The sequence below is a fragment of the Perognathus longimembris genome, chromosome 17 (assembly GCF_023159225.1).
Source record: "Perognathus longimembris pacificus isolate PPM17 chromosome 17, ASM2315922v1, whole genome shotgun sequence".
Lineage (NCBI taxonomy): Eukaryota > Metazoa > Chordata > Mammalia > Rodentia > Heteromyidae > Perognathus > Perognathus longimembris.
In genome coordinates, this window is record NC_063177.1 from 48,084,417 (window position 1) to 48,111,691 (window position 27,275).

A 27,275-nucleotide genomic window follows, 5' to 3' on the forward strand; every position below is an offset into this window, starting at 1 on the left:
AATAGTTGGACAGTTTCATGTAAGGTTAACTATTTGTTACTATTTCTAACATATATATGTATACATATATATATCCAAAAGAATTTCTAAAAATCCAACATATGCACCTAAAAAGTTATAAATGAATGTACATAGCAGGAGCATTGGTAACAGCCAACAAGTAGTTACAACACAGATGTCCATAAACCCATGAATGGATAAGTATAATGTTAGATTTGCATACAATGGAATATTATCACCCACAGACACACTGATTTATGCCAAGCTATGGATCAACGTGGGCAACCTGGTACTAAGTCAAAGGAATGACAGAAAAAGCACATGCACTGTGTGATTCTGTTTATGAAATGTCCACAGTGGGTAAATCTAGAGAGGCAGAAAGCTGACCAGTTGTTTCCTGGGCCTGGGAATGGGAAGGAAGATAAAGTAGGATGGAGTGAGAAATAACTACTAAACAAGTATGGTGTTCCCTTTTAGGTTTGTTGAAAATGTTCTCTGATTATTTGTCACATTTTAAAAGGATTGAATCTTATAATTTAAATACTACAAGTTTAGATTAAATAGGTGAATAAATGGATTATAATTGAATAAAGGTCCTATCATAAAAGGAGAAGTATAGATAATATAGATCATCCTTTGGGCTGGGGGCATCTATCATTCTGATTAAAACTGTCTGGTAGCTGACCACTGGTGGCTCGGGCCTGTAATTCTAGCTACTCTGGAGGCTGAGATCTGGAGAATCACAATTCAAAGCCAGCCAGCCAAGTCAAACCAAAAAGCTGAAGTGGAGGCCTGGCTCACATGGTGTAGCGGAGCACTAGCAAGCCCAGCTAGTGTGTGGCTCCAAGTTCAAACTCCCTGTAGTGGTCAAAGAACACAACACAACACTGTAATAAAAAATCACAGATGAATGGAGAGAAGAAAAGTGGACGAATGAAGAGCTCATAATAACATTCAGTGTACATATGTGAAAAAGGGAACCGTGTTAATAGAGAGGATGGGGCGGGGATGGGGACGGGGTTGGGATAGGTGGGGGAGAATGATGAAAGAGGTGACACTGATCAAGATGCATTGTTCTCATAAACAGACATGTGGAATTACACAACTTTGTACCACTATTTAAAGACAACTAAAAATGCAACAAGGACAAAAATATACAAAAAATTTCTTTAGTAACAGACTCATTAACGTTTCTAGGAGAGTGAGACGTGTCTTTTAGTGTCTCTGATGCGAGGAGCAAGCGTCCGGTCTGAGTCCTTTGTCTCGAGATCTTTCTGAGGATCCACTTGGGTCCGGAGGAGCCTGTACCTTAGGAGAAATAGCAGTCCTCCCATCCTGCCTACTTTCCATCTCTGCCTCATTTGGGTTGCCTGGTTGAGTTTCCTCTTGATGTTACTCATCTACTTCCTCAGAAGCTTGACTATGGTAAGAGCACTGGGTAACATTTCATTCGAAACGGCAGGGACTCCTATTCTGGCTCTTTCTAATATTTCTTGGCTTCCTGCTTTCGGGACCCCCCGTGGGAAATCTTGGCAGAACACCGTGTTTTACATCAGTACCCAGTGCCTTCTCAACTTCCCTTCACAGTGGATTTTCTGCTTGTTGTCACTTTTTTTTTTTTTTGCTCTTTTTTTCCCCCCTACTTGTGTGAAGATTGCTTTCCTGGAGAGTCTGTGGCTCTGCACTGTACATTCGGTCTCAAGGAGTTTGTGAAGACTCTACCCCGTTATTTCTGTGGACCTTTCAGGCTCTTTGGACCATTTCTCCCATCTGGTTTCTTTTCTTGGTTGGATTTGTTTTTGTTGCCAGTCCTGGGGCTTGAACTCAGGGCCTGAGCACTGTCCCCGGCTTCTTTTTGCTCAAGGCTAGCACTCTGCCACTTGTGCCACAGCGCCACTTCCGGCCTTTTCTATATATGTGGTGCTGAGGAATCGAACCCAGGGCTTCATGTATACCAGGCGAGCGCTTTACCACAAGGCCAAATTCCCAACCCCCCCCCCCCCAACCCCATCTGGTTTCTTTTCTTGGCTGGAATATTTCTCAAATTTCCCGCCACTTAAAAAAATGCATCATACTTTCTTAGATTCCTCATTTGTTCCTCAATTCTCTCTCTCTCTCTCTCTCTCTCTCTCTCTCTCTCTCTCTCTCTCTCTCTCTATTTTGTGTCAGTACTGGGGCTTGAACTCAGGGTCTTGAGCTCTGACTTGGCTTGTTCTGCTCAAAGCTGGTGCTCTACCACTTGAGCCACAGCTCTACTTCTGGCTGTTTGCTGATTACTTGGAGATGGGAGTTCCTTGACTTTATCTGTCTGGGCTGCCTCTAAACTGAGATTCTTAGATCTCAGCCTCCGAGTAGTGAGGATTCCAGGTGTGAGCCACCAGCGCCTGGCTGTTATTTCTCATATTGTAGAGTTTTCTGGTTTTATTTATGGGATTATTGATGAAAAAAAAAATCTTATGTGACAATTGAATTCTCGAAGGTATGTATCCCACTTAGAAGCAGTGTGTGAAGGAAGTGATGGGAGGAGAGAGAACCTATTTCTCCATTGTTTGTCCCAGGCATTGACGAGGAGCCCAAGAACCCCCAGCAGACTGGAAACTGGGCTGCATGCATTGAGGATGCCATTTACTGAGAAGCCACCTTGTTTGTTTTTTTAGTTATATCATTTATGCTCTATAGAATGGGGCAATTTCTTTGGGGGAGAAACTGCTATCTTTGATATGAAGAGATAGGAGTTCTTTGTATTTAGGAGACAGAATTAGACAGTCAGTGAGATGTATTTGATTTTGAATATTCCCTTAGTTTTGAGTGATAAGGTCTCTGTCAGGATGCCCGATTTTAGAAACTCAGTGTAGGTCTGTGTTGAGTACAGGCTGGGTGGTTGAATCCTCTAACAGGATAAAGAGAACCAGAAGCTGGTTGCTCACAACTTTAATCCTAGCTGCGGAGGAGGTGGCCATCTGAAACCACCCTTATCTCCAGTTAACCAATAAAATGCCAGGAATGGAGCTGTGGCTCCCATGGTATGGGGCCAGCCTTGAGCAGAAAAAGCCAAGAGAGAGCACAGACCCTGAGTTCAAGCCCCAGTACCACTGTGCAAGTGTATAGGCACATGCACCCCCCCCCCCATATACTACCAGTTCTTTGGTACTGAGAGTGACAGTACTACACATAAGAAAAACATCCATAATTAATCGCATCTTTTACACAGGGATCAGAGCCCCAACTCTGCAACTAGTCAGAGTATTTATGTCAGGTAAGGAATAGACCTCAATTTCATCAGCATTGCTGTTAGGGAAGGGATGTTAGTTTGTAAACACACTAAGAATTAAAAAAAAGCCTTTACAAGCTCATCTATGAAGCTGATGTAGTGCCCTTCTCAAATACCAGAGCATCATTTAGTGAGAAAATTAGCTGGCTGACAGAGCAAAACAGTTTCCCTTTTTGCATGAAGGGAACAGAAGTCCAGAAGGGTCACAGTATTTTGAGGCAAGGTCATGGTAATACGTAGCGTTTGGACTGCATGACCAAGGCTTAGGTCATGTTCCAGCCATCCCTGGTAAACATCGTAATAACCTGCACGTGTTATTTAGAGAAGCCCGGTCATTGGAGAGGAAAGTCTGCACAGTGGATTGAGTCCAAGACATTTTCCTTTGAGTCCCAGAATTTATATATAGCCCTGACACAGTTCGGCAACAATCCTTCCACACAAGCTAGTAGAAGTAGGCTTGTGATGCAGATCCATTCCAGCAAAGGACTAAACGGAATGATAATATATGCTAAAGCTGGCGGCTCTCACAGGAGGGACTCTATATCTGCACAAGGTCCTTGAAATATTGGGAGTAACACTTACCCCATGCTGATCTTAAAGTAAGTCATGTGAAATGTTGAAGGCTATGTCTTGTGGACAACAAATAATAAATTCTAGCTTATTATGATTTTTCTTATGATCAAGCACTTGCCAATGTTAAAAAGTGGTAGTGTAGCTGACTTGCTAACTCCCAGCATTCATTGATCAAACATATTTATCAAGTGTCAGGACATACATTGCTTTGCTACTTAAAAGCTCATCAAGGTAGGTATTAGCATTCTTATTTCAGGGCTAGGGCTTAGGTTAATAGCTTTTCAAGGTCACACAGCTGTGGGTCCTTTTCCATTAGGCCTCTTTTTTACAGGGTCACATTGAGATGCTTTCTAATTTACCATATATAATTTTGTCAGAGGCTTATTTATATATTCATTCATTCATTCATTCGTTTATTTGTGTGTGTGTGTGTGTGTGTACACACGTGTACGGGAACCTGGGGCTTGAACTCAGGCCCTCATGCTCTTATTTGGCTTTCTCACTTAAGGCTGGTGCTCTATCACTTGAGCCACAGCTCTGGTCTTTTTGCTGCTTAATTAAAGGGTCTTATGGATTTGTGTGCCTGGGCTAGCTTTGAACTGCAATCCTCAGATCTCAGCCTTCTGAGTAACAAGCGCTCCTGCTGTTGAGTTGCAGGTATTAGGCTTGTTGGAGACTTTTAAATCATTAGAAAACACACACACACACACACACACACACACACACACACACACACACACACACACCCCTTTTATCTTGCTCCCCAGTAATAAAGACTTATGAGAATTTCCATTAGTAACACCCATTTAAAATCAATCCAATAGAAACCTATAAGTGAAAAATCTTAATATTAGTGTATCTAGGCCTCATTATAATTGATCTCTTCTTAGCTACTAAAACCATTTTGGAACATTGTTTAGTTAAAGGCATGTATGAGACCCTGTCGAGCGTCTGTAAACCTACACTTTTCTCTCACAGCCCTGTGATCACATAGGGAGGCAGAATGTGCTTCTGCTTTAATAGAAAATTGCTGCGTGTTTTTCTTGTGCTCAGCCTTGGAGATGAACTAATTTACATGTTTCCAGCTGATCGCCTGAAACAATCTATAGACTTATTTCCTAAGACTCCAGAATTCCAGTTCTTTTGACACCCTGAGTTATAGCATTGCCTGAAGCACTATTTGTTAACTATAGCAATGGTGGTTTATTCAGGAGCAAAAAAACCTGGACATTTCAGCTTTTCTGTCAGACCATGGAACTTTCCAGTTAAGAGGTTACATAAGATCTATGGTACTATTGATTATGAGTCCCTTGGCATACAGCAAACTACTTTGAAAACATCTTGCTTGCATGTACAGGTTAGCTTTCTCATTTTCAGGAATATCTCATTTTTTACATTTTGTGGTTTCCTTGGAGTTATCTCTTAGTCTTTGCTTTTTATTCTCATTTTGTTTTTCCTGGTGCTGGGGCTTGAACTCAGGGCCTGGGCATTGTCATTCAGCCTCAGCTTCTTGGGGCTCCAAGCTAGTACCCTACCACTTGAGCCACAAACCCCTTCTGGCTTTTTCTGAGTAATTTATTGGAGTTAAGAATCTCCTGGACTTTTCTGCTTGGACTGGCTTTGAACTATGATGATCTCAGCCTCTGGAGTAGCTTGGATTACAGGTGTGAGCCACTGGTGCCTGGCAGTCTTTGCTTTTTAATTGACCATTGTGGACCTCTAAATAGAAGAGTCAGCAGAGAGGGAGGCACTCAGCCAGGAAGACATGTAACAGAGCAAAAGGCAAAGGCCATTGTGATCTTCTGCCAAGCTATGCTTTGCAAAACATGACTCCCACGGACGTGCAAAACATGACTCCCACGGACGTGCAGCCTTTTGGTAGAAGATGGGGACCAGATATGGTAGAAACAACACTGGGGCACATGACTAGGTTGAACTTTACTAGGTAGAGAGCATGAGTGACAGCTAAAGAATCCTTTCGTATTCTTTTTTTTTTTTTTTTTTTTTGCTTCCCTTGTGGCAGGGAACACGAGCCATTTTGGAATGTGCCAAAGGGCCTGGAGAAAGGGCTAGATTTTTGTTTTATGATTTTTTTCCCCCCTCCAACTTGGCATTGAATTAGAAAGACCTAGAAAGAGGTCAATAGCAATTCTTTTGCTTTAGCACAGATGAACACAAGTCACAGTGATAGTGAGTGTTCACGTGTGTGTGTTTACTTGTGTGTACATGTGTTTATTCATTATTAAACTGACTACAGGGTGGGCAATGTCCTGCCTTACAAATAAGCCAGTAAGAATGTCAACCTGTAGAGAGAGGAGGGTTGGTAAATGCAGTCATAATATTCCATGTATATAGGTGGAAACGGAGTGAGGACAGTTTAAGGGATAAGGGGGCTGGGAGAGATGATGAGGAAAGGAAGGAAGGAGGAGCGACAAAGATCAAAATACATTATACTCATAAATGGACACGATGAATTGAAACAACTTTGTACAACTACTCAAGGACAATAATACTAATAAATACATACATAAACCTAATGGAAACAAGGGCAAGTGACTCAAAAAATAAGCAGTTCACAGGAAAAAGGATACAGGTATCAGTAAACCTAAAAAGTACTCTGCTGCATTAAATATTTGAAAAACATGCCTAAAAACTATCATATTGACAGGTGAGAATATTTATTCATTATTAAGTGTTCTTAATGGATGGTTTCCTTCTTTTAATCTCCCCTTCCTCCTCTTCTTCTTTTTCCTCCTTATTTTCTTCTTACCAACAATGCACTTGCATCTATATTTCTTTTTATAGAGAGGGCCTGGTGAAAGGTAATGAAAACATATCCCTTACCAAGATGAAATCCAGGAGTTTCATTCTTCAGACACTCCTCATTGTGGTAGAAAGTATCTGAATAAAATAAATTAGATGACTTCATTATGGTAGAGTGTAGCTCAATAAAATAAAGTTGATGGTGCTGTGTGTTTGTCAGTTCCCCTGATACCATGATGGTGTTTGAGATAACCAACCTACAGAGAGGAAACGTTCATTCTGGCACATTGTTGCTGAGGTTTCAGTCCATATAATTGTTGGCTCAGTTGCACTTGGTCACATGGTGAGCAGAGCTCCGTGGCAGAGAGAGTGTGGTGGCCTTGAATAAGAGAGAGAGAATCAGCACATTGTAACAAGAGGGACAGAATGGATGACACTAGCTTCTTCTAAGAAGGGTCACGGATGAACTTTCCTGTGCATGTCCTCGTAGCCTCTTGTCTTGAAGTAGCGGATTGAATCAAAGTTGTGACCCTATTGTTTTACATGGTTAGAAAGGACTGGATCACAATGCCATTAACATTTCTAGTTTAACATTCACTGGTGGAGAATGTCCCCAGCACGCACTGAACAGCAACAGTGTTCTTGGATCTGAAGGGAAAAAAGAATCCCTTGAACTCATGAAAAAAGTTCAACTTTCTTACCATTTTCTAGAATTCCATTGTACTTAAAAACATTTTTCTTCCTTTTTTTTGGGGGGAGGGGTGCTGTTCCTGAGGTTTGAATTTAGGGCTTGGGCACTGTCCCTGAGCTTTTTATCTTGCTCTACCACCATAGCCACAGTTTCACTTTCAGCTTTTTGCTGATTAATCAGAGATAAGAGTTTCACAGCCTTTCTTGTGTGGGCTGGATGAAAAACTGCAATCCCTAAATCATCTCAGCCTCCTGAGTAGCTAAGATTACAGGTGTGAGCCATTGGCGCCTGGTAAAATCCTTACGTTTTGAAAAGTCTCAAGTACGTTGAGGGCTGGGGATATGGCCTAGTGCCAAGAGTGCCTCCTACACATGAAGCTCGGTTCGATTCCCCAGCACCACATATATAGAAAATGGCCAGAAGGGGCGCTGTGGCTCAGGCGGCAGAGTGCTGGCCTTGAGCGGGAAGAAGCCAGGGACAGTGCTCAGGCCCTGAGTCCAAGGCCCAGGACTGGCCAAAAAAAAAAAAAAGTACGTTGAAAAGTAGACACCCTAGTGAACTGCGTCATCTGCTCATCACTGTGTTTTGATATTCCTGATGACCCATCTTAATTCATATATAGCCTGTCTTTCCATTCTCCCGTCTTCCTGATGATGTTGAAGCAAATTGTGGAATCATAGGATTTCATTGGTATACATTCCAATATTTTTCCATAAAAAATTCAATTCTGTGTTTACTTGGTGACCATTTCTGAGAAAGGTCAGCTGCACGCCTAAATTCCTTTGCAATCTGGTTCCACATTTTTTTTTTTAAGTGCTCTCTTTATCACTCACGACTCCATTTCCTGTTGATGGAGACTCCTGAATGGAGAGCACAGGAAGAAGGAGATGTGTGCAGACAGTGGGGATTCCCTGCTGAGCCACCCTGGCCTCCGACCCCGCCTCACAGTTAGACCACAGCCACCAGACCTGGGCTGTGATTTGTTTTTGGATCCCTCAAGACCACAGAAGTCGGCCCCTCATTGTTAACGTGATAAAACATACTTCATCTCCAGACCAGGTCTAAAAAAACAAAAAAGAGTTGAAGTCACAGGAAGTGGAAAGAAAACCCTCTAGCTCATCTTTTGATAGGACCAGCAGACCTTCATGTCCAACTCTTCCTTGTGACCTCATTCACTCCATATGCTCCCAACTCAGCGGCATCTGAACGGAGCCTCACGATGAATCCTTTCCTCTCTGCCCACTACACTGGCCTGGCTTTCCTCTTGCTTAATTTCATGTGGGTCTGGAAAGGCCAGGTGACTAATAGTGATGATGACGACAGTGAGGATGATGATGAAGGTGGGAATGGTGATATTTGAAAACTGTCATTTTAGCATAGGCACACAAAAGAAGAACAGATGATGGTATTGAAGATATAAGATGCTCATACTTAGAGACAAATCTGCTTAGTTCATGTTTTAAAAGTATAAGCACAGTCAGTTTACTGGTGACTGTAATCCTAGCGACTCAGGAGGCTGAGATCTAAGATCACAGTCCTAAGCCAGCTAGACAGGAAAGTCTGTAAGACTCTTAGTCTCCAATTAACCACCAAAATGCCAGAAATGGAGGTGGTAGGATTCTAGCTTTGAGCACAAAAACTCAGTAACAGTGCCTAGGCCCTGAGTTCAAGCCTCAGGACCGCACGCATATATATATATATATATATATATGTATATATGTATATATATATATACATACATATATACAAATGTATACAAATATACACATACTTATATACATACATATATACATGTGTGCGCACACACATACATATATACATACATATATGCACGTGCACACACACACACACACAAACACACACACACACACATTGAGGCCAGGGCCTCAGGCTTGCTAGGCGAATGTAAACCCTCTATCACTTGAGCAACACAGGTCAGCTCCTATGAGATTCATTCTGTCACTTTGAAACCAAAGCCCCTGCAGGTTTCCAAATAAGCTTTTCAGTTTTACTTCCTCAAACTCTATGTGATTTGAAAAGAAATGTGTTCTGCACAGTGTCTCCAAGGTAAATGAGACCCAGGGGTTGGGGGAGGGAGGGGGTGTGCAGAAGAGGCCTGGCCACATTCACATGGCGGATGTAAAGCCAGCTTTCTCCCTGACTTCCTCGGCCCTGCCCCATGAGTTGCTTTGCCCACGATCATTGCAATTTAATAACATCTAATGACACTTTGGTGCCAACTACACTTGGAACTCAGGCCCAGCTGCAAGTAGGAAAGCGAGGGCAGCCAAGGCCCTCTGGGTTGCCAGTTCCTTGGCTTGAAAGCCCATTCATGTTGGAAAACAGACTTTGCAAATACATTTGGCATCGGCGAGAGCAGCGTCCTTTTGTGAAGTGGTCTCCATCATCATCAATCGGGAGGGTGACCCTCTGCAACCCTGGCTGGAGCTGGCAGATCCGGGGACGTGTCCGCAGCTCCACACCCTCTGCTGAGCCGGTGGGGATTTCACGCTGTTTGGCTTGGCGCTGGGGCACAGCCTTCTGTTTTATGTAAGACGATGTATTAGAGAAGGCCTTTGTGCTCCCCCTCTCTGAGGAGATGCTGGGTAACGCCTCTGCGAACCCCACCATTTTCCGTACTGCTCAAGTCGCGGACATTTCTGTGGTCTGCTTTTCTTACTGTCGGCACAGGAATTTTTTCTTTTTCTTTCTTTTTTCTTTTCCTCGTGCCATTTTGCTTCAGGCCAGAATAATATAATGATCCAGCTTTGGCGTAAGATGGATTTTGCAAATCTAGGGCTATGTTGGGATAACATTATTTGCAAAGCCAACAGGACCTGGCTGAGACACGGAGTGATATAATAATCGGTTCCATGTTCCCGGGCTGGCTGTGGGTAGCCTCTTTTGAAGGATGTACCAGGGAAAGGATTGCAAGGACACGGAACCATTTTTCCCATATGGCTTGTTACTTGCATCGGACATGATATAGAACCCACTGTCTGGCTTTCGCATTTTCACTTGAGAATATCCATGCAAAAGATGCTTTGGCATGTCTGACCACTTAGCTTGATTGTTCATGTTTCTCCCTCCTCATATTTAATTTCTCTGTGTCACACCCAGTTCTGTGTTAGTGTCAGGTGTTAGGGGAACAAAGTGCTCTGAAATAAACATAGCTAGAAACTCACCCCATATTGTTTTATGATAGTTTTCTTCTTCCTTTTCTTTTTCTTTTTCTTTTTTCTTTTTTTTGCCAGTCCTGGGGCTTGAACTCAGGGCCTGGGCACTGTCCCTGAGCTTCTTTTTGCTCAAGGCTAGCACTCTACCACTTGAGCCACAGTGCCACTTATGGCTTTTTCTGTTGATGTGGAGCTGAGGAATCGAACCCAGAGCTTCATGCATGCTAGGCAAGCACTCTACCAGGAAGCCACATTCCCAGTCCCCCACCCCCCCATATTGTTTTTTTTTTTTTTTTTTTTTTATTTTATTTTATTTTATTTTATTTTTTTTCTCAAATTTTTATTTTCAAACTGACGTACAGAGAGGTTACAGTATCATACGTTGGGCGTTGGATACATTTCTTGTACTGTTTGTTGCCTCCCATATTGTTTTAAAAGGCATGCATAGGAAGGTGGGACACCATTGTCTAGTCGAGAATGACTTTACAGACTCATTTCTCCACATCTGGTTAATGATTCATGTCACCCCCCTGGGTGTCCAAGGGACCCATTTCCTTTCTCCCACCCCTGGTCTGCTGGTTTCCCAGGAACAATGAGCTGGCAGAGTAGCTGCAGGCCTGACTCGAGCTGGAGGTGGAGTCTGCGTGGTACCCCCCCCCCCTCCCCCAAGCTCGAGCTTATGCTCTCTGCCGTTAAGGAAAGAATGATTTCTCTGTTTCATTTTTTTCTTCTTCCTGGTAACCCTGTAAAGAACCTCTCCAGAGTCACTGACTCTTTGAAAGATGGAAAAGTAAATGGAATCTGAACTATGATTGTGTGTGGAGGCTGGAGGAGCTTTGTTTTGGTTGCTCCCCCTCTTGAAATGAGGGCCAAGCATTTTCGAGCAGCCTAAAGTGACTTGATTTTTCGTGTCTCCTGGAACTGTTCCTGCCTTGCTGCAGTCAGGAGGTGGGCTGCTTTGAAAGAGTGGCTGAAAACTTGGGAAACGATGCCTGTCTCTGACATCTGTGTAAGTGTGGAGACACGGGAACCGGTCCCCTGTCTCTCAGGAGGTCCCACTGGCTGGGCATCCAGGTAAAATGGAGGGAGGGAGGAAGGGCAGGAAGAGCCAGGGACGTTCTTCTTCTTTCACTGGAAGACCCTTCCTTCCTTCCTTCCTTCCTTCCTTCCTTCCTTCCTTCCTTCCTTCCTTCCTTCCTTCCTTCCTTCCTTCCTTCCTTCCTTTCTTTTCTGTTGGTTCTTTAATTCTTTGGTTTCTGTGCCAAAAGTTTTCATTCTCTCTGTCGGTCTTTCCCCACTTCTCTCTCAGCTATCTATTCGAACAGATGTTTTGAGGATTTATTGAGTTTGTAGCAAATTGCCATTGAGAATTGTTCCATATGAATTGCTCTGTGTAAAGTCTTCTGGGGAGGTTTGTTCAGGACATAGCTCCTATCGCTTTTCATATCTATCCCATAAAAACGGAGTGGGAAGGAAAGCAGATAGAGGGAGGGAAAGAGGGAGAATGAGTAAGAGAGAGAAAGAACAAGAGAGAGGGGAAAAGAGAGAGAGGTTAGAATTTAAGGGTAACCCACTGTTGTATTGCTTAAATGACCATTGGGAAGCCTTTTGTCATAGGAAAAAAAATCTATTTTATCTTCCTTTGTGTTTCATTTGAAAGTGGTATAGGATCATATTTGTGGAAGCTACATGGGTTACCTACCACCCTTGTGGAAACTGTAAGTGGTTAAACCAACTGTAGTTGTCATTCATTCCTCTGTGGACTGTCTCATGTCAAGGCGTGTTCTCTGTCTGTGGAAAGGGGCCGTGTATCTCTCTGGGTTGTCACAAAGCTCCAGCACCTCCCAGCCTTCCTGGTACATAGTCAAGCTCTAGGTCTTTGTGCTGTGTTGATATAATGTAGGAAAATTGACTAAATGACTACCTGAGCTTTCATAGGAAAACATGTGAGTTTTGAATATTACAAAAATGTATAGGGAGAGAGGAGGAGAGAATGGAGAAAATGAATTGTTTGGCTAAAGATGCTGCTGAAAGGCTTTTTACCATGTTCTTTCCTGATAAGCATTTTCCCCCTTCATTTTATGCATTATGGAAGAATGGATCTAGATGTTGGATTTTGAAGGCATAAAAAGAAAATAATTCAGCCGGGTAAAGGTGGCTCACACTTATTACCCTAGCTGAGACCTAGAGAATTGTGGTTCAAAGCTAGCCTGGGTAGAAAAGTCTGTAAGACTCCATTATAAATGAATGAGCAAAATGCCCAGGTGGAGGTGTGGCTCAAGTGGTCGAGTGCCGGCTGAGAGCAAGCAAGCAAGCCATGTGAGAGTATGACATGTGTGGGTTTGAGCTCTGGTGTTGGTACCATATAAAAGAAAAGGGTCTTGAAAGAGCTCCATTTTACTTTTGTACTGGGTCCTGATAACAAGACTAGTTTTGTCATAAGTTTCTTTTTTTTTTTTTTTTTTTTTTTTTTTGGCCAGTCCTGGGCCTTGGACTCAGGGCCTGAGCACTGTCCCTGGCTTCTTCCCGCTCAAGGCTAGCACTCTGCCACTTGAGCCACAGCGCCGCTTCTGGCCGTTTTCTGTATATGTGGTGCTGGGGAATCGAACCTAGGGCCTCGTGTATATGAGGCAGGCACTCTTGCCACTAGGCTATATCCCCAGCCCATAAGTTTCTTAAATGAAGTAATTTTCCTTGTCTTCTTTGGTTTTTGTTTGCTGGTCCTGATGTTTGAACTCAGAGCTTTCTCTACTCCTTGAGCCACGTGTGGACTTTGGCTTTTCATTTCCTTTTCAGATCTCTTGTGTTTGCTTTAATTTTCTGCCTAGGCTGGATGCAAACCAGGGTGCTTTTTATCTCTGCCTCCTCAGTAGGTGGGATTATAGGGGTGTATCACCACAAAGAGCCCTTTCTTGAGTTAAGCAGTAGAGCATCTTCTATATGGCTATAACTAAAAGCTACTATGGGATTTTGGTATTGTCTAATTAGACCCACATATCCGTCCATTGAGGTCAATACTGACGTTCCTTCCCTATTTTACAAGTGAGGAAATTGGTAATCAGATGGAAAGTCAGCCAGAGATCAGCTGGAATAGAAGAACCAGAGAGCTTCTGGTTCTTTCCAAACATTCCCCTGCCCTTCTCTCTCTGGCCATGCCTGTGAATCTACCATGGAAGAATAATGGGAGGAACTCTGACTTGGGTGTTAGGAGACTTGGATTCTAATTCTGAGGAGGTCATTGCTGGCTCCATGATGTTGAACGGGTCACCAAATCTTTGGCAGCCATGTGTGTGGAAGGCATTTACGTTCTCTTGTGTGTGAAGTTGCTTTGCAGACTCGGGATGTGACCCAGGACTATTCAAAGGCTCACGGGAGTTCTGCAGTGCTCACTTGCAATGTAGACAAATGAGAAGGGATTTAGAATGGCCTCGTGCAGCTCTGATGGTTTCTTTCCCTGCTTAAGTGCAAAGAGACACAGGGGTCTCTATCCACGATGAAATTATAGCTTCTTGAATGATTTGCTTCCATCTGCTTCCTGAGCTGGTATTGTTCAGTCCATGAGTCTTTCTGACTCACCAGCAAATGCACTTGAGACAAGCTCTCTGGTAGTTTGAGCCCAAGAATGAATGACCTCAGATTACACTCCTATCAGCCTTCCAAAGAAGTGATAACCTCATTGTATGAGTCCATCTGTGAACATAATTCTTTTTGGAACAAAGCAAATGTAAATAAATATTACTGTGGTTACTCAGGGTTTTAAAGCTGTCTCTTAGCCAACTCAGTACTAGTGGCTCATACCTGTAATCCTAACTGCTCAGGAGGTTGAGATCTGAGGATCATGGTTAGAAGCCAGCCTGAGCAGAAAGTTTGTGAGACTTGTATCTAATTAACCAGCAAAAAGCCAGAAGTGGAGGTGAGGTGTGGCTCAGGTGGTAGAGCACCAGCCTTGAAAAGCTAGGGGTTCAGTACTGAGTTCAAGCCGCAGTACTAGTATGTGCATGTGTGCATTTGTACACACACACAGACACACAGAAACATCCACATCCACCAAACCCCCAAACAGTCCCTCCTTTTTGTTTTTTTGGTTTGTCAGTCATGGGGCTTGAACTCAGGGCCTGGGCACTGTCTCTTTTTACTTTTTCACACAAGGCTAGCGCTCTACCCCTTTGACCCACAATGCCACTTCTGGGTTTCTGGTAGGTAATTGGAGATAAGAGTCTCATAGACTTTCCTGCCAGAGCTGGCTTTGAACCGTGATCCTTAGTTCTCAGCCTCTCCTGAGTAGCTAGCTTTACAGGCATGAGCCACCAGTGCCCAGCTTGAAACAATCTCTTAGGTTTTCAAACTTGTGGCTTGTGGCTGAGGAATGGGCAGGACAGTGCGGAAAGTGTTTAGATTCAGTTTCCATCACTAATTCTACAACTATTCAACTTAGAAAGTGCTAGGATACTGGATAATGGTGAGTGTGTAGTATCGACTTTAGTAAGAAACAAAGTAACAGTAACTGCCATCTGCCATTGTGGTTATTGTAGAAAAGAACAAGGAGAGAAGTTGACATGGCAGACCCTGAGCACAGAGAAAGTCTTGTCTTCAGAGCGTGGCCCTGACCTCAAGTGTCATTCCTGACCCCGCCCTATGTCTGGGAAGTGCTGGGCACACTGGTGCTTTGGTTCTGGTCCCTCATGATTCTGGGTTCCTATGGCAACCCTTTCCCTCTGGAAGCATTCTCTGCCCCTGTTCTCTTCATTCGATGAAGACTTCAATTTGTCCCTGTGTCTTTTCCCATAGGCAAGAAGCGAAATCCTGGCCTTAAAATTCCGAAAGAAGCATTTGAGCAACCTCAGACCAGTTCCACGTAAGTTGGCAAGGTTCTCGTTTGAATCCGAACACGTGTACTGTGTACTTTGGGTCCAGCGGGTGTTTGTTTTTGGACTGGTGAGCCTTTGATTTGGGGCAACATTATTAGAAGAAGAGCAGGCCTGTGAAGAGAGAAGTCATTGCTTGCTGTCCTGAATCCAGAACCAATCAGCCTGGCAGTCAGGCGACTTTGAATGGGAAGCTTTGAAGTTGGTGTCTCAGATTATTGGTTGAGTAAGAGTTAGGCTTCGCATACTAGCTTGGGTAGCTGAGGTCATATATAGAATCAGAAAAGTCCCTGGAGATGGACTGTCTTACCTTTCCCCTGTAGATTTGAAATGAGTAAACCAATCCCTGTGAGAGCCATTGCTATAAAACTTGGGTTGAGCTGGAAAGATGGCACTGGATGAGTTACCACATCCTCCTGCCTAAATCCTGACCCATAAAAGTAGAAGGAACGATGAGGTAAAGGAATACTTCTTTATGACTTGAGACTTTGGCCCATGTCCCTAAGTGAACTCCAGTCCCAGTTCAACAGGAGGCCCTCTCTCTGAGCCTCCTATAGGGTTCTTTGTCTCCGCCGGGGAGAGAGGGTACCTCGCATACACCTGGAGCTCTGAACACCTGTCAAAGCCTCTGCATGTGAGGAATAGAATTTCCAAGGCAACAAACCACCACAGAGCTACAGGAAAGGCAGAAAAATTGCCCAAAGGGCATCTTAGTGGAATTTTTAAGATTTTCACTTATGTCTCTAAGAGTGCCTCACCCTTTGTAAATGTTTTTTTGACCTTAAGTGTGGTCCATCTTACCAGAACGTGCACCCTCTAGTGTTGAGAAATGCTCATTACAACGGTCCCGCGTTTGTTGCTAGACAGCTGGAGACATTGGTCTTGGTTGGCATTGCATGCAACAAGATAAAGACATTTTCTACCCACGAAAGAGAAAGCTGGGCACCTGTGGTTCACGCCTGTCATCCTTGCTACTCAGGAGACTGAGAGCTGAGGATCGTGGCTTGAAGCCAGCCCAGGAAGGAAATTTCTGGGGTCGAGATATTTTTCTGGAACTTCTAAGTTACAAATTCAATTTTTGAAATACACAGGGGTCTATTCAGATACAGTGTTTCTGCATGGCTGACCTTTGGTAGTATGCGGTTTTTGAAGAGTGGGTTCATTTCTTCTAAGAAGTCAATTTATGAGAATAAAGCTGTCACAATATTTTCTCTAATGGCTGCAAGAGATCTACATACATCCTGTATTTTCCCTGATGTTAGTAAGATGTCCTTTCCTTCTTGTTATTGTTGTCAATTTTTTGCTGGAGGCTTTGTCAATTTTATTGAGTTTTTTTTTTTTTGGAATCAGCTTTTTGTGTTGTTTTCCTCTTTTTAGTTTCATTGCTTTATTCCTTGATTGTCAACATTTCTGGGCATATATTCTTACATTGGGCTGGGCCTATAGCTTGGTTTCTAGAATATTTTCCTAGCATAAATGAGGCCCTAGGTTCAGTCCTCAGCCCTGTTAATCTACATAGTTGTCTTATATTCCCTCTCTTCTTTAAAATTTTCGTTCATGGTATATGTGAACTTAATGTATTCTACAAAAACATTTCTTGGTATAAGCAAATGAGTAAGCACCCAGGCCAGGGTGAAGGGGTTTCTATGTAGTTTTCTCTTCTGTGGCGGGGCGTGCTCTGCACGCACGTTTGGGCTTCAGCTTGGGAATCATTCATTTCATGATTGTGGACTTCCCCACCATCCCTCACGAAGCCTTCTTCTTCATGCTATTATTTCCATACACAGGCTTACTTCGTACTGCTATTTTCAGACTGAGGCTTAAATGTGTACCTCTGAGGAAGTACGTTCTACATTTTGTATCTTCTTTGGCAAATTTTCAGGGCTGGCTTGGTGATTCTTGCCACTTCTGCCCTGCTGCTGTGCTGTACACAAGTCGGTAGCCTGGGAGAGGGCAGCATTCGTTCTCTAGTTCAGTGGGTGTGTGGTCCACCAGCTCGAGCTCTTTCTTGGAGTTGCCAGGTCCAGCGTGTGTTTGTCCCAGCTTGCTGAGCTCTCCCACCCCGGGACTGGAAGTAGTTAGTTCTAAGCCAGTTCTGTGAGGATCAATAACATTTCACTTCACCCTCACAAGAGACTCAAGACACAGTTTCTAGCCCTCTCACCTGATAGGTGAAATAGCAGCGAGGGCGGGAGGGAACGAATGCTTCATGCACTTGACCCTGCAAGCGCCATGAGTAAGTGCTCAGGCTTCAGAGCCCAAATGCTAGGTTTGTAAGTGAGATCGAAATGTCACCAATTGAATACTTAAGGCAAGATGCATAATTGTTGTCAGCCTTCGTTTTCCCCTTCTAAAAACCAGGAATAACCTAAATAGCACGATGGTTATGAAGACTAAGTGTCACCAATTGAATCTAGCCTATCTAGCCTGGTCCCTTGGTTCATTATCATCAGTGAAAGGTAGCGCTGACTTGTTTATCATTCTGGCACAACTTCTGGGTAGAAGAGCTGGCACATAAACCCAGTGATGTGTCTGCCCTTAGCTTGGACTGGGTGAAGCTGTAGGGGAGGGTGGGGGGATTGTAGGATTTTTCACTTGCCAAGTTAAAAAGTCATCTTGGTGCAGCACTGGATCAAAATATCATCTCATTGAATAAGCTGCAACTATTTAATGTCCTAATGTCCATTTCTTGCATTGAAATAAATACCACTGAGAGCTGTAAAAATTAAAGAGGTTATTATATATAATATATTATCTATTATATAACATATCATATATAATGCATATTTATATGACATAATATTTATACAGGATATAATGTTCATTCTATATAAATATATTACATTATATACATTGCATACATATATAATGTACGCATATAATATTTAGAATATGTAATCATTTATAATATATGATAATTATATACTATTTATAATATATCTGTGGTATATTATGTTTTTGTATAAGAATATATATGCCCAAGCACAATATCTGACCCAAACAGATCCTTCATAAAACTTGTTAATGTCATGAATAATAATTATGATAGCAATCAATGAAGTGATTATACATATAGAATTATATGTAAACAATTACTATAATAAACCACACTGGTTGCTCCTATGAAGCACCAGTACTCCTGGGACGCCTGTGGTCTTTCAGGGAAGTAATTTTGTCATAAGCTTGATTCTTTGCCCTGAGGACTAAAATGATCAAATCATTGACAGAGAATGCCCACCTATAGTTTAAACCCACTGCTGAGTCTCAATGTCCCGGGCAAACAAATAGGTCCCATCCCTGGACAGAAAGAACACCCTGTCAACAAATCCACTGTGCATGGTCAGTCTTGACCCCATCCTTTGCTGTGTTTGGCAGACTTGATGAGCCCCAAGGCCTGAGACCCATGTGGCCGCATCATTTCACTGAGAGGAGGCCTGAGTATTGGGAGCGGGTTCCCTTGATTCAGTTCAGGCTTGGATGGGAACCATGGGAACTGGTCAAGCACTTTGTCCAGGGTTTTCCTTTCCTTCTTCTCTTCCTGTTTCCCCCTTCTTAGGTCAAGGCTGAGATTTAGGTGATTTAGGACAACTGCCTATAGCTTCAGAAAACCACTCAGCTTTCCTGGATTTTATTTTCCTTCATCTGGAAAGCAATGACATGGCCTCCTGAGCTAGCAGGTTCAGGTACAGTGCAAGAGTATGGAGTATGTTGAGTTAGGACCAGCAAATTTTTTGCAGAAGGCCATATAATAAATATTTTAGGCTTATGTAAGCTACAATAGCATTGGTTGCATATCCTTTATTTCATTTATTTAATTTTGGTTTGTTGGTTTTATTACAATAACTTCTACGATAGATTATATAGACTGGGATTTGCTAAGTATTGATAGAGAATAAAATGTATTAGTCCTGAAAGTTTTTTCCCCCCACTGCTCTTGCTAGTTGGAAAGAAAATCGTTGTAGTTTCAAATAATCAATGTTCTCTTCCCAGATAGTTTTATAAAAGCATGGTGATGAATAATTGCAAAAGCTGGGCATCAGGGGTTCATGGCTATAATCCCAGCTACTTAGAAGGCAAAGATCTGAGGATTGTGGTTCAAAGCCAGCCTAGCCAGGAAAGTCTATGAAACTCTCTTATCTCTAATTAACCAGAAAAAAGCCAGAAGTAGAGGTGTGGCTCAAGTGGTTGAGCATCAGCCTTGAACAAAAACATTAAGGGACACACACACACACACACACACACACACACACACACACACACACTATAGTAGTTACAAGTTTCCAGTTCTTCTTGCCTGTTTCAAAGTGCTGTTGCATTTAGTGTAACTATTGAAACAAGTTAAGAAAAATAGCTTTGGACATTATAAGAACGAGAAATTAGATTTTGAGAAATTTGATTTCTTTTAGAAATCTTTTCTGAAGAATTTCCCTCTGAGAAACACTAGATACACATTTATGTGTATGTGTGTTGTTTTTACTCTTTGACCCCTCTTAGACACTAGTCTGAAATTAGTACAGAAAGCCCTTATGTGTTCGTTATCTATGAATGAGATTTCAAAGTGAGGGAAAGAGGAAAGTCTTGCCATTAAAAATCTTAGATTCATATTTATATCTGTGTTTATATTTCTACTTTGGCCCTAGCCCTAGAGGGGTTACACAGTTACCAAAATCAGATATTGAGTACATCTTAGACCTTTAAAAAAAATCTTATGTGTGTGTGTGTGTGTGTGTGTGTGTGTGTGTGTGTGTGTGTGTGTGTATGCATGCTCACTCTAGCCCTGGACTTGAACTCAGGGACTGGGGTTGTGTTCTTGAGCTTTACCCCCCCCCCCCCCAAGTCTAGTGCTCTTAGTGCTCTATCTCTTGAACCATGGTTCCACTCCCTGATTTTTGGTGGCTAATTGGAGATAAGAGTCTCACAGGGGCTGGGGATATGGCCTAGTGTCAAGAGTCTCACAGACTGTCTTGCCAGGGCTGGCTTCCGACCACAGTCCTCAGATCTCAGCCTCCCAAGGAGCTAGGATTACAGGTGTGAGCCATTGGCACTCAGTTTTATTCTTATTGTTTTATTTGTATGTTTTGTTTTGTCAGAAGTGATAGAATTGCCGTTTAGCCAAAGATCCTTTTCTTTCTTCCTCTCATCATCCCCTTGCTTCCCTCCATTTTCTTTTGTTTCTCTCAAGACAGTTCTGGCCTGAAAATATCTCCAGAGAGCCCCGGGTTCCTAGGCAGATCCCCCTTTGTAAAAGCAGAACCAGATTTCTTCGCTTTAGCCTTTAGTTGTTTGTTTGGTCATGTTCACAGCATGCTTCTCTGTTTCTTACTTTTGTCACAACAATTTGGGTGCATGGAGTTCAAGAAAATGTCCTTCTAGGCTCCCAGTTAGGTACATGGGCATAACCAAAAACAGTTTTTTCCCCTCTTAAGTCATTTGTTAGCACGAGAGAGCACTGAGGTATAGAAATAAATGCACATGAGGGGGAGACTTGGGAATACAAGTCAGCAAGCCTCTGCCTCCTGCGCCAGTGGACCCGCGAATGTTATGTCGACTATGTACAGAAAGAATATCACTGGATTCGGTTCATCACCTGGTAGAAGAGAAAGCTGCTGTGAATGAAATCAGGAGATGGGGGGGCGGGCATCATTTCACTTCTGCAGATCTTCTGTCCAGATCTGTGTAGAATGGAAAGAGATTTCGAATTATCATCCTGTGGATTTTGTGAGTTACAAGGACTCATCACTCGCTTCTCCTTTCCTTTCCTTTCCTTCCTCCCTCTCTTTCCCCCTCTCTCTTCCCTCCCTCCCTCCCTCCCTCCCTCCCTCCCTCCCTCCCTCCCTCCCTCCCTCCCTTTCCCCCCCTCTCTCTTTCATTTTCCTTTCTTAATCTGGAAGGATTGGTGGAATGATTGGGGTATATTTTGGTTGGGATTCTTAGGTGACAGAAAAAGCTTGCTGCTAACCACAATAAGATAATTTTGGCTTTGAATTACTGGATATTCACTGTGTTCTAGGCACTTCACTAAGCATTTTATTTGACTTGGGATACCTACTCCACAAGGTAGATTAATAACCTCATGGTAAGGAAGGAATGTGAGCTCAAAGAGATGAGGTGTTTTAAACCCAAATGTATATTATTCTAAATCCTATTGTGTTCACACTGCTGTATGGTTTTATACGACCCATGAATTCTCACCTGCTTCCTAAGGGAAATCCTTGAGTCACACGTGATTTGGGAAGAACTTGAGTGAAGAACTCACATTTCCTTTTCTCCCTTATGTTTCTTAGGCCTCCTCGAGACTTAGACTCCAAGGCTTGCATTTCTATTGGAAACCAGGTGAGGAAAGTCATGCTTATCCATCTCCTTCCCTCCTTCCCTCCCTCCCTCCCTCCTTCCCTCCCTCCCTCTCTCCCTCCCTCCCTCCCTCCCTCCCTCCCTCCCTCCCTCCCTCTCTCCCTCCCTCCTTTTCTCCTTACCTGTTTCCAGAGTTTGAACTCAGGGCCTTGTGGTTTGCTAGGTGAGTGCTTTTGGCTTAACTTTGTTTCTGATAGCCTCTTGCACTTTTGCTTAGGGCTAGCCTCAGACTCTGATCCTCTTTTCTCCATCTCCTGCAGAGCTGGGATTGCAGGCAGCGGGTACCACCACCGTGCCTAATTGTTTTCTATAATGTGTTGTGAGGAGATAGATTTTTAAAAAAAGGGAAATGGCACGTGGTGCCTTTGCTGTTTTGAACTGTGAATTGAAATCAAGGCCGTTATCATTCTGAGAAGATGACTTTAGTCGAGTCCCTTGGGAGGACACTTCTAAAAATACTACACAACGTATAGTTGCGACCACTCGCTCATAGATTATCAGGAACTGTGGTGTAGGGGTTTCAACCGAGTCACTACAAAGCTGAGATGGATGGAGCTTGTCTGTGTGTGGCCTGTGGCTCACAGATGGCTCGCTGGGTGGCCGTTGGTTTTTTCACTGGTGTTCTCTGTGTGCGGTGGCACCTTGACATTCTAGAAAGCTCACAACATAGACATAACCCTTAGAATATGGGGAGAGGCTGGTGTGGTGGTGCAAGCATGTGGTTCCAGCTACTTCGGGGGGTGGGGCAGAGATACAGAGGATGGTGGGGAGACTACAAAAAAGTTAGCGAGGACCCCATCTCCACAAACATTAGCTGGTCACAGTAGTGGCACCTGTTTGTGGGAGATGTGATTGGAGGATTGTGGAGTGAGTGTAGACCCGGACAACATGGGTGACCCTACCTGAAAAATAACGGAAACATCAAAGGGCTATGAGTTTGCCTCAAGTGGTAGAGCACCTGTCTAGCCAGTGAGGTTGAGGGTTCAAATCCCTGTACAGCCAAAAGAAGGGGAGACACCAGAGAGAGCGCAACCACGTCACTGTCCAGCGTCATGCTCTCTCTCTTCTGCTGCCACTAAGCTGCTGTTCCCTCTTGCAGAATTTTGAGGTGAAGGCAGATGACCTGGAGCCCATTATGGAGCTGGGGCGAGGGGCCTACGGCGTGGTGGAGAAGATGCGGCATGTGCCCAGCGAGCAGATCATGGCGGTGAAGGTAGAGCTGATGTTCGAAAGGGTTTCTGTCTGTCTGGGGTCTCTATAGAGGTTGCCATCTCTTCTGTAAACCGTCCCACTTCAGGAAAGGAAAAAGATCTTCGACAGGGTGGAAGGGAAAGATGACTTTCGGGGAATCGATTTCCTGTCTCAGTGTGTATGAAATGCCTTTTTTGGAATTCATTGGACTTACTTTCTATTTAGTTTTAAACCAAGTCCCCCTTGCTCCACCATTTAAAATGTTATATAACAAGGCACTGGTGGCTCACACCTGTAACCCTAGCTACTCAGGAGGCCGAGATGTGAGGATCACAGTTCAAAACCAGCCCAGCAGGAAAGTCTGTAAGACTCTTACCTCCAATTACCCACCAGAAAACCAGAAGTGGCACTGTGGCTCAAAGTGTTAGTGCTCTAGACTGGAGCTGAAGAGCTCAGGGACAGCACCAAGGCCCAGAGTTCAAGCCCCACAACTGATAATAAATAAATAAAGATAAATTATATATATCATATACGTATATATGTGTATATACGTGAGATATATATATATATATATATATACACACACACACACACACATATATATATATATGCACCACTGTGCCGGGCTAAGCTCTACACCTCCTTCCGTTTAGAGGTCCTGGGCCTGTCTGCCCCCACGTGTGGTCCCCTATCGCCCTCAACGCATACCCTCTGGCCAGTAGGAATTAACTGCGGAGGCGAGGTCCATGTGCAACCTCGGTCAGCGTGTGGTTGCAAGAATGCCCTCCCCCCTCCCTATACTCGCCTAGGAAGCCAGGTTAGCAGGGACACCTCGGAGAAGCTTCAAAGAGTGTTCTGTTTATTCAAGGGAGGGGCTAACAGACTTATAGCAGTAGTGATGAGCGAAGGGTAGGGACTAGCTAGGTGCTAGCCATAGGCTAATGAGCATGTCCATCACGGTGATGTCACAGAACTTCCTGCAGAGGTCCGGCCTCTTGGCTCGGCCTGGTGCCATCACACGTGATGGCCGCTGGGGGGGGGCGGGGGCTGGTTTGGCATAGCCATCCCCTACACCACTGTGTTATTAATCACATTGAAAAGAATTGGCAATTCTCTTTCTTTCTTTTTTTGGGCTGGTCCCGAGGCCTGAACTTAGGGCCTGGGCAGTGTTGTTGATTTTTATTTTCTCCTCAAGATAGCACTCTACCACTTGAGCCATGGCTTTATTTTATTTTATTTTTTGTGGTTTGTTGGAGATAAGAGTCCCCCTGACTTTCCTACATGGGCTGGCTTCAAACCACAATCCTCAGATTTCAGTTTCTTGAGTTGCTAGAACTTTATAGGCATGAGTAACCAGCGCCTGGCAATTCTTTCTTAACTGAGTACCTTTTCCAAATTAAGATTTCATTTATCTCAGTGTGTCATTATTGTTCTTTTGGTTTCATACAGCAGCATTCTCCCTGGGGCTCACACGTTGCCCATGGTTGTTAAGATGCACAGATCTCTTTTATTCTGTGTTCTATTGCACTTATAATTAATTAATTAACATGGTGTCAGTACTGGGGCTTGAACGCAGGGCCTGCTGCTTTTTTCTTTCTGTTTTCTTTTCTTTCTTATGGATGAAGCTCTTCCACTTGAACCACAGCTCCATTTCCAGCTTTTTGAAGGTTAAGTGGAGATAACCAGTTCAGCAATGATACTCACTATGTTGGAAATTAAGTATGCAACTTTGGGGGCAGTGGGTCAGGAGGGGAAAAACTGGGAGAAAATCAGGGAGGGGGTGATAGTGTTCAAAAAGAAATGCACTCATTACCTGTCTTCTGTAATGGTAACCCCTGTCTACATCACTTTTACAATAAAATTTTAAAAAGAAAAAAAAAAGAAGAGTTTTATAGACTATTCCCTGGGCTGGCTTTGAATGAACTAGGATTGCAGGTGTGAGCTACCAGCACCTGGTCTACTTTGAATATCCAGAAATCAGAAATGAGAGAGATAGGAAAAAAAATCTGTATTCATGGAAAGGGGGTAAGGTGTATCTAGAGTAAATCTGCATTGTTTTTGATGCAGAATCAGTTCATATTTCTTAGGCAGACCCAGGAAGGATTTTAAACAGCGAGCTTGTCTAGAAAACTTACTAGACCCTGGGCCTTGCTTAGGAATGGCTGCAGGCTTGGATTCCTTTGCTTTTAGAGAGTGGAGATCTCTTCTCTGGCTTGTACATTTTCTAATTCATTCTGTTCCCTGCTCAGTAGGCAAAACCCGTGAAGATCTAGTGCTACTGTACCTTCCCTGCCAGCTTATGACATCATAATTACATCCCTGGAAGGCTGCGCTGTCCCAGCTGGTTGGACAGGTTTTTCTTCTTTTCCCAGCTCTGACTAAGGAATGATCATTTTCTCCATTTCTTTGGATCCTTCTTGTATTGTCTACAGCTGGACATTTCCTATTTATTCCAGACCCAGTCAGTCCTTTGTCCTTCTGGGTTCTTCCTCTGTACATTCAAATACTTGAAATAAGACTGACTACATACAGACTCTATCTTGTCATGATTCCCTGGACAATACAGTACAGCACCGATTTGCATGGCATTTACATTGCATTTGCAGTCATAAGGAATCTAGAGGTGATGGAAAGCTTAGGGAAAGCTGTGTGCAGGTAGCATGTGCAGACGACAACAGATTACAGAACACCATTTTAATCACCAAAGATTTTGGTTTCTGAAGTGGGTCCTGGAACCAATCGCCCCAGGGACATAGATGACCTGCTCTACTTATTGTTCTCCTATGTGTGCCTAGAGAAGAAATTACATGGCCTCTTTGTACTCTCTAGGCATAATTCAGTAAGCTAGAATGTTTTTGCAATTTGGAAATGCATTCCCCAACTTTTCCCCAGTCTCAAACATACTATCAGTTTAGTTCTTTCTTTATTGTACTCTACTGGGGCTTGAACTCAGAGCCTGGGTGCTGTCCTTGGTTTTTTTTCTTTTTTCCAAGGCTGGTGCTGTACCACTTTGAGTAAAAGCTCTACTTCTGGCTTTGGATGGTTCCTTGGAGGTAAGCGTCTCACAGACTTTCTTGCCCAGGCTGGTTTTGAACTGTGATCCTCAGAGCTCAACCTCCTGAGTAGTTTAGAATTACAGGTGTGAGTTGTTGGTAGCCCCCTCCGTTTACCTCTTTCCAGGGACTGGTCTGGAAAAATGAATGGTTTTGCCTTATAAAGGGTCTCATCTTCAAAACAGTTAGCCTCCATCTTCCCTGTGTTTCTGTTCAGCGGATCCGGGCCACTGTGAACAGCCAGGAGCAGAAAAGGCTCTTGATGGATTTGGACGTCTCCATGAGGACAGTGGACTGTCCCTTCACTGTCACCTTTTATGGCGCACTCTTCCGCGAGGTAGGTGGCCTTTCCATCCAAACTCTAAGGAGAATGATCACTTCCGTTTCTTGGAATGCATAACTTGTCTGCTGGGTTACTTTTTGGAGAAAGTCTTGCTCATTGCTAAATTCCTTTGTGATCTTAAAGGGATACTGTCCCTTTCCTCCAAAAAGCTCAAGTTAGGGAGGAAGAATGCTTCAGGACAACTGTTAACTTGGTTCTCCCGAATCCATTTCCATCCTCTTTAACAATCCCCGACTGTACTGGTTTCCAGGGTGATGTTTGGATTTGCATGGAGCTCATGGATACATCGCTAGATAAATTCTACAAGCAAGTTATTGATAAAGGGCAGACAATCCCAGAGGACATTTTGGGGAAGATAGCAGTATCGGTGAGTACTCCTGCAATCCCACTACAAGGAGAATAGGAGGGGTCTAGGCCAGGCCAAGCATGACTTTTTTTGTGTGTGCTAGTACTTTAGTTTGACCTCAAGGCCTGGGTGCTGTCCCTTAACTTTTCTGCTGTTGCTCTATCACTTGAGCCAAGTTGCACAGCTGGCTTTTTGGTGATTAACTGGCCGTAAGAGTCTCATGGAATTTCCTGCCTGGACTGGATTCAAAGTGTGAGCCTCAGAATCTCAGCCTACCTGAGTAGCTGGGATTCTAGGTGTGAGGCGCTGGTGCAGAGCTTGGGTGTGTGAAGACACACTACCTATAGCCTAACCCCCATCTGGACCATGTTTGTTGATTGCGTAAGTGCATCAGTTGGTGGATAAGTAAGTGCTTATCCACTTTCTTTCTGTATAGCAATGCTGCCATGGACTTGGTTTGGCTAATGACATTAAATGACTTATCTGGCCATTCCCAAAGTCTATTTTGATGGAAAATATACATTAGTTCAGTTTGATTCTGCAGAGTGTTAAAGATTTGCCTAAACTGGTAGTAAGAGAAGAAATCAAAAGATTTGGCTGCTGAGGAGCGAGCGAGGGAGCGAGAGAGAGATGGACAGACAGAGACAGAGAC

General features: G+C 43.5%; 1 protein-coding gene across 3 annotated transcripts in view; it reads left to right on the forward strand.

Moving 5' to 3' along the window:
- The window catches only part of Map2k6 (mitogen-activated protein kinase kinase 6), a 107,770-nt gene that overhangs the window by 56,665 nt on the left and 23,830 nt on the right, over window positions 1–27,275 (forward strand). For 2 of the 3 annotated variants that reach the window (XM_048365374.1, XM_048365375.1), the window contains exons 2-6: window positions 15,263–15,329; window positions 21,624–21,672; window positions 22,790–22,903; window positions 26,152–26,271; window positions 26,528–26,644. In XM_048365374.1, coding sequence (XP_048221331.1) covers window positions 15,263–15,329; window positions 21,624–21,672; window positions 22,790–22,903; window positions 26,152–26,271; window positions 26,528–26,644 — 467 coding nt within the window. Of the gene's footprint in view, window positions 1–11,015; window positions 11,549–15,262; window positions 15,330–21,623; window positions 21,673–22,789; window positions 22,904–26,151; window positions 26,272–26,527; window positions 26,645–27,275 lie in introns of those variants that run through there. The other variant, XM_048365376.1, reaches the window with a different exon arrangement.